At 38.6% G+C, this 17,235-nt stretch overlaps 4 protein-coding genes across 5 annotated transcripts; 1 reads left to right on the top strand and 3 right to left on the bottom strand.

Moving 5' to 3' along the window:
• The first annotated feature begins 120 nt into the window (after positions 1–120).
• On the top strand, positions 121–2,628 carry LOC129788062 (adenosine deaminase 2-like). Its single transcript, XM_055824054.1, has 4 exons — positions 121–250; positions 497–1,468; positions 1,720–2,080; positions 2,274–2,628. The coding sequence occupies exons 1-4, from the start codon at positions 151–153 to the stop codon at positions 2,386–2,388; spliced, it is 1,548 nt and encodes a 515-aa protein (XP_055680029.1). The 5' UTR covers positions 121–150; the 3' UTR covers positions 2,389–2,628.
• Positions 2,243–2,994, bottom strand: LOC129788063 (low molecular weight phosphotyrosine protein phosphatase 1-like). The gene is made up of 2 exons (XM_055824056.1): positions 2,895–2,994; positions 2,243–2,821 (listed from the first exon to the last, which is right to left on the bottom strand). The coding sequence occupies exons 1-2, from the start codon at positions 2,992–2,994 to the stop codon at positions 2,364–2,366; spliced, it is 558 nt and encodes a 185-aa protein (XP_055680031.1). The 3' UTR covers positions 2,243–2,363.
• Positions 2,920–3,801, bottom strand: LOC129788064 (low molecular weight phosphotyrosine protein phosphatase 1-like). The gene is made up of 4 exons (XM_055824057.1): positions 3,671–3,801; positions 3,426–3,613; positions 3,196–3,357; positions 2,920–3,129 (listed from the first exon to the last, which is right to left on the bottom strand). Exons 1-4 carry the CDS (start codon positions 3,708–3,710, stop codon positions 3,037–3,039), a joined length of 483 nt encoding a protein of 160 aa, XP_055680032.1. The 5' UTR covers positions 3,711–3,801; the 3' UTR covers positions 2,920–3,036.
• Positions 3,802–3,905: 104 nt separating this feature from the next.
• LOC129788061 (uncharacterized) lies at positions 3,906–16,923 on the bottom strand. 2 transcript variants are annotated; one of them, XM_055824053.1, is made up of 15 exons: positions 16,812–16,923; positions 16,285–16,584; positions 15,441–15,576; positions 14,457–15,052; positions 13,209–13,508; positions 12,611–12,694; positions 7,534–7,606; positions 6,786–7,445; positions 5,959–6,689; positions 5,756–5,894; positions 5,502–5,680; positions 5,285–5,432; positions 4,990–5,189; positions 4,495–4,678; positions 3,906–4,293 (listed from the first exon to the last, which is right to left on the bottom strand). In XM_055824053.1, the coding sequence occupies exons 2-15, from the start codon at positions 16,385–16,387 to the stop codon at positions 4,032–4,034; spliced, it is 3,795 nt and encodes a 1,264-aa protein (XP_055680028.1). In that variant the 5' UTR covers positions 16,388–16,584; positions 16,812–16,923; the 3' UTR covers positions 3,906–4,031. The 2 variants fall into 2 exon arrangements, with proteins under 2 accessions (XP_055680028.1, XP_055680027.1); XM_055824052.1 differs by lacking the exon at positions 16,812–16,923 and having other exon boundaries at positions 5,285–5,680; positions 16,285–16,632.
• Positions 16,924–17,235: the final 312 nt, after the last annotated feature.

Raw genomic sequence — 17,235 nt, 5'->3', positions numbered from 1 at the left:
CGATATCTACATTTGACCAAATTATAACAACTTTTTAGTGAGAACCTCATTTCAACTACATTTTGTTGAAATTTACATGGAATCAAAGCAGCAGCAGTAACAACATTTAACAACATTTTAACAAATTTTTCTTTCCGTGTACTCACAGGAATGTTGAAGGGAGCTTTTTTCATTTTCTTCTCTGCTACTTTCTGTGCTTTTCTCGTGGAACCAAAAAGTCTGCCTGATGGGAAAAATTCATCAATTCTACGTAAGAGAATTTTCAATTTTATTCATTGTGGTGAAAATTTAAAAGTTCATTGTGAAAAAATCGTGAAGAGTCTTTTATTGAATTTAAATGTGTTGGAGCTTTTTTTGTGCGTGAAATAGTTCGTTCATTAACTTTTTGAACCTTTTTGTGTGTAGCATAAATGTTTGTAAATTATTTAATAATGTTTTAATACAAAGTTTATCAATCAAAGCTTTTTTTTTTGTAAGTAAATTCTTTTTACTTTAGAGCACGAATTTACACGGAATGCCGTTAAAGACTTTGAGGATCGCATCCGTATGGGCTCCTTCTTTTTAGAGGAAGACGAAATTCGCGCTGATGAGATCGTTAGAGCTTTCAAGATGGAAGAAATTGTTGCAGGAATGCACAATTCATCAAATTTCCTGCCTTCTCATCACTTCTTCCGCGTCAAGGAGAAGATTGAGAAGAGCAAAGTCTTCAAATTAATTCAAAAAATGCCCAAAGGAGCGATTCTTCATGCACATCTCAGTGCTATGGTGTCCTCAGAGTGGCTCCTCAAGAATGTAACTTACCGCGAAGGAGCAATAATTTATACAAATTCCAAAAATATCAAAAAATTTACATTTCAACGCCCCGATCCTCCTCAAGAATGGGCCTATTTGTCGAATTTGAGGGATTCTGCAGACAATGTGACAGCCTTTGATGAGTGGCTGGAGTCAAAGTTTAATCTCTACACTCCAAATCCGGAAACAGACTACCCGGATATTGATGTAGTGTGGACGAGGTTTGAGAATATGTTTACTGCAACATCTGAGCTCATTAGGTACGTCCCTGTCTTCAAGGATTATGTCTACCAGATGCTTGAAGAGCTTGATGCCGACAATGTGATGTACGCAGAATTCAGGACAAGCTTTGGGGATCTCTACGATGAATCAGGGAAGATCTACAGTGCAATTGAGCACGCGCAGATCCTCATTGAGGTCATTGAGGACTTCAAGAAGGATCATCCGAATTTCTTTGGGGCAAAAGCAATTTTTACGGGCAATAGAAATCGCTTAGCTGAAGGCTCTGAAAGGGATATAAAAGTCTTCATGATCCTGAAGGAACGTTTCCCCAATTTTATTGTTGGATTCGATATAGCAGCTCAAGAGAAAATTCACAATACTAATTTAGAATCCATCAGTGCCCTAAAAGGAATGCAGAAAGGCACAAAATTCTTCTTCCATGCAGGAGAGACGAGTAAGAACAATTTTTAGGCTCTTAAGAATTTTTCTAATTTTCAAGAAATCTTTTTGGTTTATTTTTAATTAAAAATCTTGAGAATTCTATGAGATTTATGTAAAAATCTAACTATGTAAAAAGTTTGAAGATCAATACATCATATTTCTGAGCTTTCTGATGAGCTTTCAGCACACTCTCACACCTTAACAAAAATGATTTAAATAATTTTATTAAATCCTTTATTTCTCAATATTTGTTCTTCCCATCAGACTGGTACGGCACAGGCGTGGATGAGAATCTCATTGATGCCATTCTACTGAACACAACGAGAATTGGCCATGGGTACGCCCTGATCAAGCACCCCTACCTGCTGGACGTGGTGAAGAAGAAGCGGATTGGAATTGAAGTTAATCCCATTTCCAATCAAGTCCTGCACCTCGTCTACGACCTGCGGAACCATCCGGCGAGCTACTACCTCTCCCAAGGACTCGCCGTGACCATTTCCAGCGACGATCCTGGCTTTTGGAATGCAAAGGGGGTCAACTATGACTTCTACTACGCCTTCATGGCCATTGCTCCGGCCGACGCGGGCTTGGAGACGCTCAAGAAATTCGCCTGGACGTCGCTTGAGTGAGATTTTTTTAAAGAATTTCTTTTCTTCTTTTAATTTAAGAGATCATTCATTTGAATTTTTTTACTCTTGATCATTTTCTAATTTTAATTTAAAAAGATTTCTTTTGAAGATTTAATTTTTTTAAGTTGATTAAATGAGATCAAAAAGGACTAGATAAATGTTACAAAAGGACTTCTTCTTTGTCAACAGGCAAAGTGTCCTGACGGAGCGAGAGTGGATGAAGGTGTCGGATATGTTCCACGAGCAATGGAAAGCCTTCATTGAGGATGTTTCGCAGGATCAATCGGCCGCTGCAGCTGCATGACATCGCCTCGTTGCCCCGTGAATCCGCAGGAAGCCCACACAACTCCTGCTGATCTGCTCGAAGCACCTCCTGAATCCATGATCGCCCGTCTCGAAGTATGGATCGAGAATTACATTATCCCTCTCGCTGTCGTACCTCCCCAGCAGCTCAATCTTGGCTGTTGCATCTGCTGGGGCCATGCGTTGCAGATCTTCCACATTCCTGGGATCCATTCCGAAAATAAAATCAAATCTATAAAAATCTGCCTTTGTTACTTGTCTGGCAATGTGGTTGGAGTCAAGTCCGTGTTCCTGGAGGATTCTTAAGCAACGCTCTTCCGGTGGGAGGCCCACATTCCACGAAGCTATTGCAGCACTATCCACTTCCCACGTGGATGCTCCTGGTAGGAGATTCTTCATCACAGCCTCAGCCATTGGACTACGACAGGAGTTTCCTGGACAAAAATAGACAATCTTAACTGCGTGAAGGACTTTTTCAAGATGAAATTCTCTTAGAAGGATGATTACCAATGCAGACAAATAAAATTCGCAATTTTCTCTCAGTGGTCGCACACATTTTATTCACGCCCAACTTGACAATCTGTCTTGATCTATTTTTAGAGGACATTGCAGTGGGAAAATTTCGCTGACGTGCTTTTTGGCGGACAAATTAAACTGATCCCTCGGTTGCTTTGCTCAGGAAAGCTTTGCAGGATCTCACGCATTGTACATAGCACTGCTCAAAGCCATCTGATCCTGAATCCTAAAACAAGAATTTATTTAAATAATTAATAAATTGAATTTAGTAAAATCAATAATTAAAACCTACATAGTAAGGATCCCGGATGATTCTCTTGCCTTCCGGATCAAAATCCCCCAGGAGGAGAATTTTTGCTGAACTATTGGCTGGAGCTCGCTCCTTAAGGTCACTGATGTTCTCCTCATCCATCCCAAAGATGTAGGTGAATTTATTAAAGTCTTCCTTCTTAATCTGTAATTAAAACAAAACAATTAAGAAGGAATTCTTCTGGGAATGACATGTAAGATTCTCAGACAGACCTGCCTGGCTCTGTTGCTGTAGGGAAGATTGTGCTTCTCCATTGTCCCACGAGCACGGTAGTCAGGATTATTTCCAACATGCCAACCCCCAATTGCAGCACTGTCAATCGTCCATTGATCCTCCTGACCAGCTTTCTTGACTTCATCCATGAACACTGCCTCAGCAATTGGAGACCGGCAGATGTTTCCTTTAAATTTCCCGCCAAAATTAGCAAGTCTTCAATTTATTTCTCTGGCTTTCTTACCTAAACAGACAAAGAGAGCGGATTTCTTTGCTTCCCCCATGATCAGATGCCCAATTACTCTGGAATTATTAGATTTCTTGCCGTTCCGGAAGCCTCTGCAGTGAACCTTTTACACAATCCACAGATTCCACGTTTTGGCACCACAGATACAGCACAGCAGAGCCAGGGGAAAATGCGCGCAAATGGCGCGAAAATTCAAACGCGCGGGAATAATCCGTTATTAAAATTGGGCAAATTGATGAAAAATCTCTTTTTATTCTTAAAATCAAAAGTTATTACAGAGAACGTTGAGCATGAAACTCGGAATCGGAGTATAAATAGAGAGCGACGAAGAAATGGAACGTGATTTGCGGGTGCGGGATCAGCAATCTTCCTTCTTGCAATCCACCACATTGCTGAGTTCCGTGGAATTTGGTGGGCCCTCGTTGTAGAGGAAGGTAATTGGCCAGAGACGTGCTGCGGAGAATTCCTCGAGGCTCTGCAGGCCACCAGGACGCGGTGGTTGCTGGTAGATTTCGCCCTTCTTCTTCGTTGGGTGCGTCGATAGCTGGCTCGATGGCTTTCCCGGGAAGTAGCGATCACTGCATGTTCGCCACTGATCCAGTTTATCACCTACGTAGCACCTGAGGGAATTTTAAAATTTATTTTGTGAAGAAGATTTTTTTTTGGAAAAGCCTCAAGGAAAGTTCTCAAAGAATCCTTGAAAGTTTAAGAAATTTTTCAGAATAAAAATTTAAGAAAAAAAACCTTTTCTTCCTTCAAAATATTATGATTAAGGAGCGCGGAAGACTCTCAATATAAAAGAAAAAAATAAAATAACTAACCAGGGATAATCAAATCCTTGAGAGTACCCACAGGGATGATCTTCTTTGCAGCAGTAGTCCCACGAGCCAATCTCCCCGCCATCAATTTCGCAAGAATAGAAGCCCGTGACGATGTTCTGCTCACATTTAGCCCCATTGCGGCAGGGCTTCCCGGACACAGTGAAGTGGCGCCAGGGATCCTCACCTTGAGTTTTTGGGCACACCGGAAGAATAATAATGAAATGCGTGAAAGAAACAGAAATTTAAACCAAAGGGTGTGCCACACAGAGAGAGAGAAAAACCAGAGGAAGTTGTTGTGGAGGGAAAGACTGGATAGATGAGATGGGTGAGATTTTTAGGTGTTTGTGGAGTCTCAGAAACAGAGATGTGCTGCAAAAATGGGGGAGAAGCTTTAAAAAAATTCTTCTTGTGCATAATTTTTCTGAGAGAATTTACGTTGGAATATCTGGATGGGCTGGGGAAGTGGGGTTTGTGCACGGGTGATGAATGCATTACCCGGTTCACGGAAGACATCCATTCGGCGATCATTGCGATTCCCACTAACTGACGTCACCTTGTCCCTGCACGTAAAGTCAAAGGGATTCCACGCAAAGAGCCAGAAATCGCGATCTGTTGTGTGGGTGTAGTGAACATTGACCTTCAGCTCACTCTGGTCCAGATCAGACATCTCGCAATTGTAGGAAGAAGCTTGGGATCTGTGGAAGAGTTTTTTTTTTAATTCTTTGAATTCTCCAATTTTCTTGAAATCCGGTGAATGCAAAAACACCTTTAAGGGACTTTAAGGACCTACCCGTAGCTGAAGGAGTAGCATTTAAATGGCGTTGTCTCCCGGAATCTAATACATTCATTCTTGCAATCTAACTCCGTTGGAGCTGAAATTACTTTCTTAATTGCAGACGAAAGAAGCTTAGCAGGAGATCCGTATCCCAGGTAGCACACTGCAAGAAATAATCCAACAATTAATCTTAATCCTTTGACTACATTAAAAAAAAAGCTCCCAAAATTACATTTTTGATGCTTCTCATCGACAATCGGCTGAAGTTCACACCCATGTCCATAGCTTGCTCTCTCGTAGATATCAAACGTAGGATCAGCTACCAAATGTCGATCCTTATCAATATCCTTGCACGGCCAGTCTGACAATTGGCAGTTATCAATCACAGAATCATGCCCATGAGCTCGGTATCTGTTGAAGAATTTTCTTCTAAAGTTTTTTCAACATTTTCCGCGATATTCAAAAAAGGAGAAAAATCCAATTTACCGGAAGGTGAAGGATCTGCACGTGAATTTGGTGGATTTAATGCACTCCCATTCACATTCTCCAATTGATTTAACCGTCAGGGAATCCCTCACGATGGACTTGAAGAATCTATTGCTGTCGATTGCCTTGAAAAAGCACTCTGCAATGAAGAATTATTTTACAAAAAAAGAAAATCTGAAAGCTCTGAAAGCTCTCCAACTCACGAGCATTATTTTGTTCCTCCCTAGCTGGTTGCTTTGTGCAGGAATTCATATCATCGGACATGGAATAGATGTCACAGTCTCTGTCTGGCTCGAGATCAGCATAGTAATCAAGGAGATTGTAGGGCCTGTCGCAAAGGAAGCAGTTGTCCCTGGCACCGCCTGAATAGCGATAGCTGTACGTGTAGCACTTGAACTTCTCCTCACCCACGCACATCTTCTCACACTCACGCACATTCGGCACAGCGTAGGCCAATCTCACGACCCCCTTGTGGAGCCGGAAGCCCTCACTTGACTTCACACTGCATTCATCGGCACCTGGACGACGGGTCCACTGTGTTCCATAATCCACCCTTTGGGGTCTCGTGGGTCTATCATCGGGTCCATAGCGACTTCCTGGATAGCCCCAGATGCTATTTTCCTCAGGCTGGGAGTACTTTTGATTCCCACCGAGTTCAAAGTAGTTGAATTGATTACTTTCAGGGCGTTTTGTTTCGTACTGCTGCTGAATGCCCCAGTAGGAACCGGATGTACTTCCACTGTAGGCTCCCCCGTATGTGCTCTGGCCAATTTGGTAGGGAACAAAATTCGATTGTGGCTTGTAGGATCCTCCTGTTGGTTTATCATCTCTGTCCAGGTAATTATAGGCAGGACGTGGTGGTGGATAGCGCTCTCTGTAACCATCCCCGTCGTAGGATCCTCCATAGCTTGGACGAGGTTTGTTCAGGGAGGGTCTGGAAGGAAAAAGTGAAAGGTTTATTCAATCAATTAAATTATTAAAAAATATTCTTAAGAGAGAATGAGTTTTAAAGCAAAGATCATCTTTTAACCTAGGCCGGTAGTTGCTATCTGGTCGTGGTTGGTAGAAGGATTCAGGAGGAGGTCGCCCATAATCCTGGCGTTCATGATCATAGTACCCACTTGGAGGGCCAGTAAACGACGGACGTTCTGGACGGGATGGACGAAATTGGTCATATCTATCAACCCCATAAGGTTTGTAGTTCTGATAATTAGGTGGTGGTCTGTAGATATCCACCGCTGTGGAGACATCGTAGCGATTATAATCGGAAGTGGGAGGTCTGAAATGCCCCCCATAGCCACTTGTCTCAGGTTTATAGCGATCTGGCGGATAACCAGGATAGCTGTCGATCTGAGGGCGGAATGTTGTTGGCCTGAAGTAATCAGGAGGTCCTCCTCCGCCGTAACTTGGTGGTGGCGGACGATACGGCTTCAAGCCACAATTTACACATCCTGTGGGCATTTTGCAGCTTGGGGAATTGCTGCGATCTCGCTCGTAGTAATCGTAGTCGGGATGATTGATGAGGTTCTTGTCGCGATGAAAGGGACTCGAGTAGAGATCCATCTCACCGAGAGGAACTTCTGTAAGTTCACAATTACCCTGACCACGTCCCGACGGATCAAGGCGGTAGTTGAATCCCTCGCAGATGAATCTCTTCTCTTCTCCACACTCCCGCTGGCAGTCCTCGACTCTGCAGAGGATGCAAATAAAAAATTTGTGAGCTTTTAGGTTTATGTTGAAGGATTGAAGGATTTTTTAATTAGAAAATTTATTTTTACCTTTCACAGGAGAGAGTTCTTCGTACCCAATGCGATGCAACCCTCTTCCCGGCCAGAACTCTTCTGAAACAAGCTGGAAATTAAAGAAAAAAATTCATGTTAAATGTTAATTAAAAGAATTTTTCTTAAGAGCTTTTTGCTTCCTGTTCATTCAGGAAACATTAAGTAGATTTAACAGGAATCCCTTAAAAAGTTCTTAATTAATTAAGAATTTAATATGGAATTAGAATATAAGAAAATTTCAGAAAAAAAGCTCTAAAAGTTTGAAAAGAACTTTCTTTCCTTGGAATAAAATAAAAGCTCTTGATAATTATATATCCAGGAGTTTTGAGATCTAGAAGAAATTTTTTAGTGAGAATTTTGAATTTAATTTATAAAGTTCTAAAGCTTTTAGATAGCTTTCTTCTGTCCTTAAAAAGCTCCTCATAAAAATTGATATTTTTTCATAATTTATAAACTTCTCTGAATGATTTAAAAAAAGTGATTAAATCCAAATTAATTAAATTTCAATTAAATTAAAACAATAAAACGTGAATGCAACCTTTTGCATCTTCAACAATAATTATGGTACTCTCATGGGGGAAACTGCAGTGACTCTCTAATGCACAGATAGTGACAATGATAAGAATTCCCAGGGTTGTCACCATTTTTTCTTCACTGTGTCGCACATTTCGTTTGTAAGATCACATATTTTTCTTAATTTATCTTTCACGCAAAGCCACTACATTTGAGCACTTCGCACCCAAGAATTCTTCTCAAGCCCTTTCACTTGAAAAAAAAAATTTTTTTTTCTTCAAATTCTATTCATGCACTTTTTCTTTGCAAACTCCTGTGAGAATTTTCCTTTCAAGTTCTTATCTCGTCTAATCAACTGACTGTGTATGTTGAGAATTCTGGGATTTTCCCGGGGAGCACTACTTCACGAACAAGCAGTGTGTGGGCTGCCTGAGCACACTTTGGGGCACAATTGAAGTCCCATCTGTGCAATGTGGTGTCTTTTATAGATTTTCTGCGGGAAACTTGGACTTTTCTCCAGGTTCACCAAAGTGGGGATTCGCAACCACATGAATGGATTCACCTTCACTCTCATGCTGTGAGTGCAGAGAAGACGGAAAACCTCCCACAATTTGCACTCATCGCGCCCACACCATTGTTCTAAATTTGCGCGGGGATTTTTTTACTTAATTCTTTTTTTTTCATGATGATCCTGATGGGGAGATTAAGGTGGATCTAATAAATTTGAATGTACATTATGGTAATTTTCAAGTGCAATATATTGTATAGTTATTTTTACGAGAATATTTTGGGTTATATATAAAACTTCCTCCTGATCATAATTTATTCTATGAATGTTTGAAGCTTTATTGAAGGTTAATAAAATTGAAATATTTTGAAATTTAAATAAGAATTTTGAATGAAAGATTTTTTTAATTGATAAGAAGTGAAGAATAAAACTTCTTAAAACATATTTCCGTCAAGTTTTGCATTTTACAGCAACCAAATTAGCATTACAAAGAAACTTTTCCTTTTAGAAGTTTCTTTCATTGCTTGCAAAAGCGTTAAAGCTCTCTTCAGAGATCTCTTAATCAATAACATTCATTTTCTTGCATCTTCCGATGGTAAAACATCAATGGAGCGATCTTCATGCAGCTCATAAAACGTGGTGGGGAAATTGCATTGGATCTGGAACACACATTGGATTTTTCTTCTTGAAAACCTCCCCCTCTTCCCCACTCGCATTGTCCATCGCACATCACGCAGAAATGGTCGTTGATTTGATGAAATTTGTGTGGCACATGGAGCTGTTAGCACAAATCAATCAAAATGCACCTTATGCAAAAATTTAATGTTTTGTTTGTTTGTTAATTATTTCCACCCTCCCCACCACAAATTTTGATCATTCATTCAAAATTATGTTGTTCCTGGAAGAGGGAAAACCTCGTTCCACTCGCTGCATTCGCGCATTGGTTTTGTCTTCATCGGAAAATATCTCTTTCTTGTTGAAGAAGACGCGCATAGAAAAAATGCACACACGTTTGTTCTCAAATGGTGGAAGAAGAAGAAAAAAAAAGAAAAAGATCATCCAATGGTAAATGTAAGATTAAACATGCATTCATGTGAGATGTGTGCAATCGATACTTTGAAGACTTTTGTTGTTGTGGCGCGAAAGATGCAAAAGGGCCCTCTTTTCTTAAGCATTTTTTTTAAATCTTGCGTGTGCATTGTGCAACATATGTAGATAGCTTTAAACATACAACTGCATTGTCAGTTTTGTTGTCAGCGAATGTACATAAAAGGGAATTTCCACACACCCAACTTCTCTGCCAAAATCTATGTGCATAGCAGGAGAAAAGTAATAAATTCTTTCGCAATTCAATTGATGCTCTCGCTTTCATGTTCATCGGCAATTTTTGCTCTTTTTTTTCGTATTGTTGCAAAACTCCCACACCGGCTCAACATTTTTTTGCTCATTATTTAATATTAGGAAAAATATTATCTCATAATAGACCGTATTATCGTCATTACATCAAATAAAATTCAATGGCCTTGTTGTCGCGTTTCGTATCTTCTGTCTTTTGACATTAATTAACAACTCCCCCGCTCATTGAATTAAAGGTATGTAGGTACTTCAAACCATTATTTTGTATTTTTTTCTTACTTTTGCTTTTGATTCTTATCAAATTAATCTTTTGTGTCGTGCAAAACTACGTAAATTGCTAATTCGTGTATTGTGTGTAAAGGATTTTTATTAGGTAAGTTAGGTGCCTCAATTATTGAATTAACTATTTAAATTATTTTTTTAAGAGACAACAATTTTCGCTACGTAACTGTGATTTTAAATTAATCAACAAACGAATTAAATTTAAGCGTTAATGCCGTTGAGCTTTTAGTGGAATTATAGTTTTTTTTTTTAATATGTAACTAAAATTAAATATTAATTCTAAAACTCTTTTCTGTTCAAATTGATAGAAAAAAAAACTCAATTTCTGATTGATTTATTTTGATATTTGAAATTTTTATAATAGAAAAAGCTCTCTGAGGCATTTGAAAGCTCCAGTAAAGACTCAAATTAATTGAAGTTATTAAAAACAAACGTCTCCCACACATTTTCTTTAAATGATCTCGTTAACGTGTCAAATTGCTGATCATAAATTTCCCGAGAACCTGCCCCGCATTTACCCTGATGAGTAATTAAGTGGAGGACCCCTTTTTAGCGGAAAATTCACCCTTGAGGTCTCTCAATGACGATCACCGTAGTTACAGAACAATAATATCCCCCAAATTGACTGAAAATTAATTCAACTCTCCATAGCAATTAAAATAAAATCAAAAGCCATGTGCGAGGATCACTTGCAGAGAGGTACGATGGCAATGAAAAATCACCAAACATTTGCCATCGCGTTGAGCTCTTTTATGTTTCCACATGCGCATGGGATTATTTTTTTCTTTGAGCCTCATTTGCATCCGTATTGAGATTAAAACAAAATCCCGCCCACCCCCGTCGTCTCCTCCTGTCCCGTGTGGACAATACGTACTGTTTTATGGGAGCCTAGAACCTACAGAGTGTTGTGTGTGAGGAAGAGGGCAAGTGCGGGGGAAATATGTTAATTACCCATGAGATTTGTTCATTTCAATTAATGCTGTATATGCCATCCCAACATATACCATGCTCGCAAGAGAAGATCACCCACAACAAAATGACCTGAAGTTTTTGCGTTATGCTCTGATGATCCCGAAACTAAAAAGGTTTCCCGCGTGTTCTTCCATCTCTTGCGCTCCCATTGCGATTTTCGCGCGAAAAAGCAAAAAATTTAATTTTATTGCAGCACTTGTAATGACTTTTTTGTGTGCGATTTGCACTAAAATGTGCTACAAAAGCTCACATTCATTCATATTTGTTTTAATCTCTTCTTTTTTTGTACTTATCCATTCAAATGGGTTTGTAATTTTTTGGCGGTTAACGACACCCTCTAAAATCACTGAAGAGGTAACATTTTTTTTCGAAAAACATTCGTCAATGAATATGAGCACATGGCGTGTAATTGTGGAAGGGAAGATCGCATTTTTTTCGGGTGATCACAAAAAGAATTCAGCAAAAACATTTTTAGAAGTTTTTTGCAAAAATAGCTGGGAGGTAAAATCTCAATTTTTTTTCAAGAATAAGGTGGAGAATTTAGCGGAACTTTTCCGCAATTTTAATCAGCATTCTACATTTTTCTCTTTAATCTTCTTCAAGTTGATGCGTGACATTGTGGAAAATGTTAATTATCTAACTCATCTAGTTAGAACCATTTCTTCTTTGTTGTTTCATTCGTAAAGAATAAGTCGGGAAAAGGAGGAGATTTTATTTTATATAGAATTGTCGATGACCCCGAAGATTTTGCAAGAACTATTTTCGATGTTTTAATAAAAAAAAATCAAATAGTAAAAAAAATCATTCAAGTAAAACTTAATTTAGTTTTGCTATTAAGAATAAAGAAAAATTCTACATATTTTTGTTAATAATTTGTATAATAAATAAATCAAATTAAATTTTTACTATCTTTATACTTTAGCTATATAGCTCAGATAAGAGTAAAAGCTCTTCTACTGCAAACACTCGTTACAAAAACTCTCATTTGAAAGCTTTAGAAATTTTGCATTTAGCAAATCTTTTGATTTTTCGTTTCAATTTTTCTTATTAAAATCTTTTTATATATATATTTCTTTGCACCCTGCTCTTTTTCTTGTAGACGGTACTTTTAGTATCTTCGACAAGTATTCCAACATAATTTTTTTTATCTACTCACAGAAATCATAAAATTAAAGACAAAAAAAGAGATTCATTCAAGGGCCTAATAAATCAATCTTCAAGCGCCTCTCAATTTTTTTCTGAGCAATTTATGTCAAAATCTCATCATATTTCCGTAAATTAAATTTTATTACGAAGACACATCGCAAGGTTTATGATCCATGCAATGCGGAGAAAATTGTCGTGAGACTTTTGAATGAATTTTAAGTGTCGCACTGAATAGAATTAAACAAAGAACTTCAATGAACTTCACAGAAAAAAAAACTTAAAAATAATAAAACTCACGTGTTTCGGGTCTTGGGCGATATCCTGATCCTCCACTTGAGCCATAACCTGGTCCATATGCTCCTCCACCAGTTGGTGGTTTGTCTGTCAAGGTGCACGATGGCCAAAGGAAAGGGAAAAAAACAAATAATTCCCATGAGTATGTATATTGGTTAAATGAAGGTGATGGAGGAGAACAGCAAAGTAATGCAGCATTTGGCGCAAATTAATTTTAATGCCAACCTAATTGTTGGGTGATTTGTTGTGAGTGTACTTTAATGATCTCACACAGTAATAAAACTGATGGAAACTCTCAATGATGGTACATTGAAAAAAAAAAGCCACCAGCGCATTGGCTAATGAAAATTGTGCCATCATCGTCCACCGCAGCAGCAGCATCAGAAAAATGTGAAACAATGCGGTGACATTGAATTAATCGCAAACGGAAAAAGCGCGCAAGTGGAAGAATTATTACGTGATCAGAGACAAAAGGGACGGCACTAAATTAATTCTCGCGTACACCCAGACAATTGGTTTGGGAATTGTTGCCAAATTGAGAGTGAATGTGGTTGAGAGAAATTGAGAGTTTTGCCTGTGCGTGCAACATCCAGGAACTTACATTTGTCATTCTTCACCGGCTTCTCGTACATATTTGAGGGATTCCCATAGGGATCCGTGGGTCGAGCACCTGTCCCACTGGGGAGTTCTGTGACTTGGTACCCGCCACTTCCGCCGCCTTCCACGCGATTTGGTTGCCCTGAGTTGCCGCCATATCCTGTTTCTCTGTCTCCCGCCGCGGGGACATTAATTGGTCGTGGTCTGTACTTGTCTCGCTCATCCAGAGGCGCTACGGGCCCCAGAGGTCCCAGGGGTTTGATCTTGTGCGGTGCATTTGGGTGCGATGGTCGTTGGTTAATGGCTGCACAAATGTGATCGTAATGTGATTTAGTGGATGATGAGGATCGAGGTGAGGGTGATGTGAATATCTCACAGGGGGTTAATAATTTGCAATTGCAATGGATATTAAATTGAACAAAATTAATAATTTGATGATTATTCCGTCCGAATACTCTGAATATGCGAATTCCCTGATATTTTTCTTTATTTTTGAATTAGAATTTGAAAGTTAGAGAGACTGATGGCCTCTTATTAAGGTCCTTAGCTCTTATAAACATCCAGAAAGCCCTCTTCTATTTATAAAACAGTTTAAAATTACGAAAAGAAATTTAAAAAGAACGATCTAATAAAAGATCAATAAAGAAATTTAGAACGTAACTCAGCCTAGATCAGCTTAGAGAATAAAGTTAAGAAATAAAGAAAGAAATTCTTATAAAAAATCTTTTTTTTTTGAAACCTTTAATTTTTTTTATATAGTCTGGCACATTTAATTATCAAAAGAATTTTAATAAATTTTTTTTCTTCATAAAATATTCTCCACAATTTAATATTCTTCAATTATCGGAAATCGGAATATTCTCTTGAATATTCTGCAAACTCTTTAAACTAAAACATTATTCTAATTCCCACAAGCTTAAAAAATCTTTATTCTAAGAATTTTTGATTTGGAATATATCTGCAAGATGAATTATCCTTTCTTAGAATTTTCTTTTAGTATCTTACTAACTAAGAAATAATTCTCATGGTTTTGGAGAATTTGATCAATTTTTTTCTTAAAATTCCCAATTATTCAATAGTTATTAATTTTCAATAATATTCGGAATAATCTCAGCTGTAAGCACAAATTGCGAGAAGTTAAACGCCTCTTGCCTGTGATTTTGTTGCTCACACAAAAAATTAATTATTTTTAATGATTTTCTGGTGATCTTTAGGAATGTCAAAGGTCATCAAATATGATACTTATTCTCACCTGGATAGTATCCCGATTGCCCTGCATTGGAGTCAGGTGTTGAATCTATTGGCCTCTGACCGGGATACCTTCCTGGTTGTCCTGCTGGTTGAGAAGGGAATTCCGGTCCGTATGGTCGTCCATTTGTGGGCGAATAATTTGTTCCTCCGTATTGGGGTCTATTTGGTGGCCTATTGGGGTAACCCTCTGTGGATGGGTAGGATGGTGTCTCGGGGTAGCGATTTGTAGTTTGTGTGCTGTATGTTGTATCTCCGGTACTTCCTGTTGTGGGTAAAGAGCTTCCGGTGGTGTCTGTTGTGGTATAAATTGGGGTTGATGGGGGACGGGTATTTTCGGTGGAGTCCACGGATGTGAAGGGAGGACCTCCTGGGCGGGCGGATGTTGATGATGGCGGGAATTGGGCAGGGCGATCGGTGCCACCGGGAAAATTACCTGGAAATGGCAGTTGACTCGTTGTTCCCTGCATTGGTAGGCAGTTCTCCTTCCTCGCGTACATATCGAAATCCGGATCGAAGATTGTGCCCACAGGACGTGATTTACTCGCATCAATTCGTTGCGATGAAAGCTGGCACGTGCCATTTCCTCGTGGATGAATCCTAGCAAATGAAAATAATATTAATCGTTATACTTATTCAATGTAAATTCCATTAATTGTGTCTTTGAGAATATTTCTTATTTTTTAACGCTTTTTTGTATTCTCTCTGTAGGTACAAATGTTTGGGTTAAAAGTGGCAACAAAAAGCGTAGAAAAAGCAAATAAAATGCGCAAATGGAATTCAATTGACTGGACTACACGTATTTATGAATGGGAGAAAATCCATTTAGATTGTGATCTCCGCACTCGCATAGCTTTAGATGTGCATCAATCATGGTTCGTTTTTATAAATCATCTCTATACTAACATTTTCCATGCGGTGGTGGTGACCTACATGCCAACAAGAGCTAAAATAAAATCATCTAAATATTGCTTTGAGGAGTCCTTACCCGAAAGCAAAAGTCTGGCATTTGGTGCCTTCGCGGGCACACAGCTCCTCACATGTCCTCAGCAAGTTGGTGTCGGTATTCCTGAAGGTGCTGTCGAAGGGCATCATTGCCCCCAGGGCGATCCTCTCGAAGCAATCTGCAATGGGAGGATTAACCGTGTGAAATCGCGCGTGACAAATTGCTGCGTCTCACCTTCGCATTACGCAATGAGCTTCAATTGTTCAGTTGCATTTAAATTAATCAGTGTCTTGCCGTTTGGTCCGTGTTAAATTAATCACCTCTTCATACCTACTCTCAGAGTATGGCTCTAGCCAGACATGGCGGAAATTTGCAATTAATTCTAATGCTTTTGCAAATCTCTACATACCATCGTTTAGTGCGAAAAATATTTATCTTCTTGGAGGCGTGTTTTTTTCTCAAACTTTGAGCAAGGAACGTTGGTACAGAATAGTGTTGAAAATAATGGCGCAAGTAAATATAATTTTTTTAAAAAACAAAAAATTATTATATTAAACAAGGATTTCAGAGAATTTATCTTTAGAAAAGAATATTTTCGAATGAAATATTTCAATTTAGAACTCTTAACCCCGTGGCCTGTGATCTCTCCTTAGGAACTTTCTGAACATATTTTGTATGCGTCAATATTTTTTACATGGGGCTGTATGGGCTGTATGCCGAAATAATAAAGAATGTCTGAATATGATCTTTATCTTTTAACTCTTCTCACGTAGAAGGTGATTAATTAATCTTCTTCACAGAAGCTTTGTTTCATTCCAATGCTCATGTTCAATTAATTAAACTGCTATTAATTTTTTTAAGTGCAAAATAAAATAAATAAACTTACCATTTTGTGCAGACACTAGTCGATTATCTATTTGGATGGCAGTGGTAAATGTGGCACAGAGACACAGGAACCAAATTATCGATGGAATTTTCTTCTTCCACATTTCCCTTTCGAAGCACTAATTTTGTTAAGAATGTCTTGACCACAAATTAAAAAAAAAATTGCTAAAAGCTCTCCCCATACACACACTATACACTTCCACAGAAAATTTTTCTTATTACACTATACTCAAAAGGAATTCAGGTGAGTTTAAAAGAACTCCTCCATAGACTACTTTTGCGTGAACTTTCCGCAGTGAATCTGCAAATGAAATTGGCACATCAAGTGTCCAAATGGAGATCAAATGTCTTCACTCACGCTAAATCTCCCCAGAATGAGGAAAAATTTCTTTAAATGCTTCTTCACCGTTACTCCAGTGTTGCTGTTTTTTTTTCACCTGTCTCAATCTCGTGTTATTTGAGACAAGAGATTATAAAAACAGCATGGAGAACAAAAAATTCGTGCTCTTGTACTTTTTTTGCACTCACACACAATTCCCGAGGAGCTTCTTCTTCGTCGTTAATTTCAATCGCGCAAACTCCCAAGTGAAGCCTCTTGATCTTCTTCCTCTTGTTCTCGGTGGCTACCTTCGTTGATACACTGCCTTTGCGAGCGCGTGCAAAAAAAATGATATTAAGTAAAAACACTCTGAGAAAAAAGACACATTGCGGTAAAAAAAATTAATTATACAGTCGCAAAATTTTTCGATGATAGATTTTTTTCTTCTTTTTCTTCAGAAGAATTAATGATGCCGCGCGATGGGGGGGGGGTGGGGGACAAGGAGAAAAATCACGATGATTTCACCTTTCAATTATTTGATCATTTCCTCATTTTGAGCTTCTCTCTCAAGTTTGTTTTTAAAATCACACACGAATGCTCCTTCAGTGTGTTCTAGACCTTAGAGAGCTGGGA

This window comes from Lutzomyia longipalpis, chromosome 1 (genome assembly GCF_024334085.1).
Source record: "Lutzomyia longipalpis isolate SR_M1_2022 chromosome 1, ASM2433408v1".
Lineage (NCBI taxonomy): Eukaryota > Metazoa > Arthropoda > Insecta > Diptera > Psychodidae > Lutzomyia > Lutzomyia longipalpis.
This window is presented reverse-complemented; position numbering and strand designations above follow the sequence as displayed.

Excerpts from the sequence above, each read along its gene's own strand:
- LOC129788063 (XM_055824056.1), bottom strand. The coding sequence starts at position 2,994 with ATGTCCTCTAAAAATAGATCAAGACAGATTGTCAAGTTGGGCGTGAAT. Across the intron at positions 2,822-2,894 it reads AATTTTATTTGTCTGCATTG|GAAACTCCTGTCGTAGTCCA; the intron begins GTAATCATCCTT and ends ATTTTTGTCCAG.
- LOC129788064 (XM_055824057.1), bottom strand. The coding sequence starts at position 3,710 with ATGGGGGAAGCAAAGAAATCCGCTCTCTTTGTCTGTTTAG. Across the intron at positions 3,614-3,670 it reads CGCTCTCTTTGTCTGTTTAG|GAAACATCTGCCGGTCTCCA; the intron begins GTAAGAAAGCCA and ends GGAAATTTAAAG. Across the intron at positions 3,130-3,195 it reads TCATCCGGGATCCTTACTAT|GATTCAGGATCAGATGGCTT; the intron begins GTAGGTTTTAAT and ends TTCTTGTTTTAG.
- LOC129788062 (XM_055824054.1), top strand. The coding sequence starts at position 151 with ATGTTGAAGGGAGCTTTTTTCATTTTCTTCTCTGCTACTTTCTGTGCT. Across the intron at positions 1,469-1,719 it reads CTTCCATGCAGGAGAGACGA|ACTGGTACGGCACAGGCGTG; the intron begins GTAAGAACAATT and ends TCTTCCCATCAG. Across the intron at positions 2,081-2,273 it reads TTCGCCTGGACGTCGCTTGA|GCAAAGTGTCCTGACGGAGC; the intron begins GTGAGATTTTTT and ends CTTTGTCAACAG.
- LOC129788061 (XM_055824052.1), bottom strand. The coding sequence starts at position 16,387 with ATGTGGAAGAAGAAAATTCCATCGATAATTTGGTTCCTGTGTCTCTGT. Across the intron at positions 7,446-7,533 it reads AGAACTCTCTCCTGTGAAAG|AGTCGAGGACTGCCAGCGGG; the intron begins GTAAAAATAAAT and ends CATCCTCTGCAG. Across the intron at positions 5,681-5,755 it reads TGCAGATCCTTCACCTTCCG|ATACCGAGCTCATGGGCATG; the intron begins GTAAATTGGATT and ends ATTCTTCAACAG.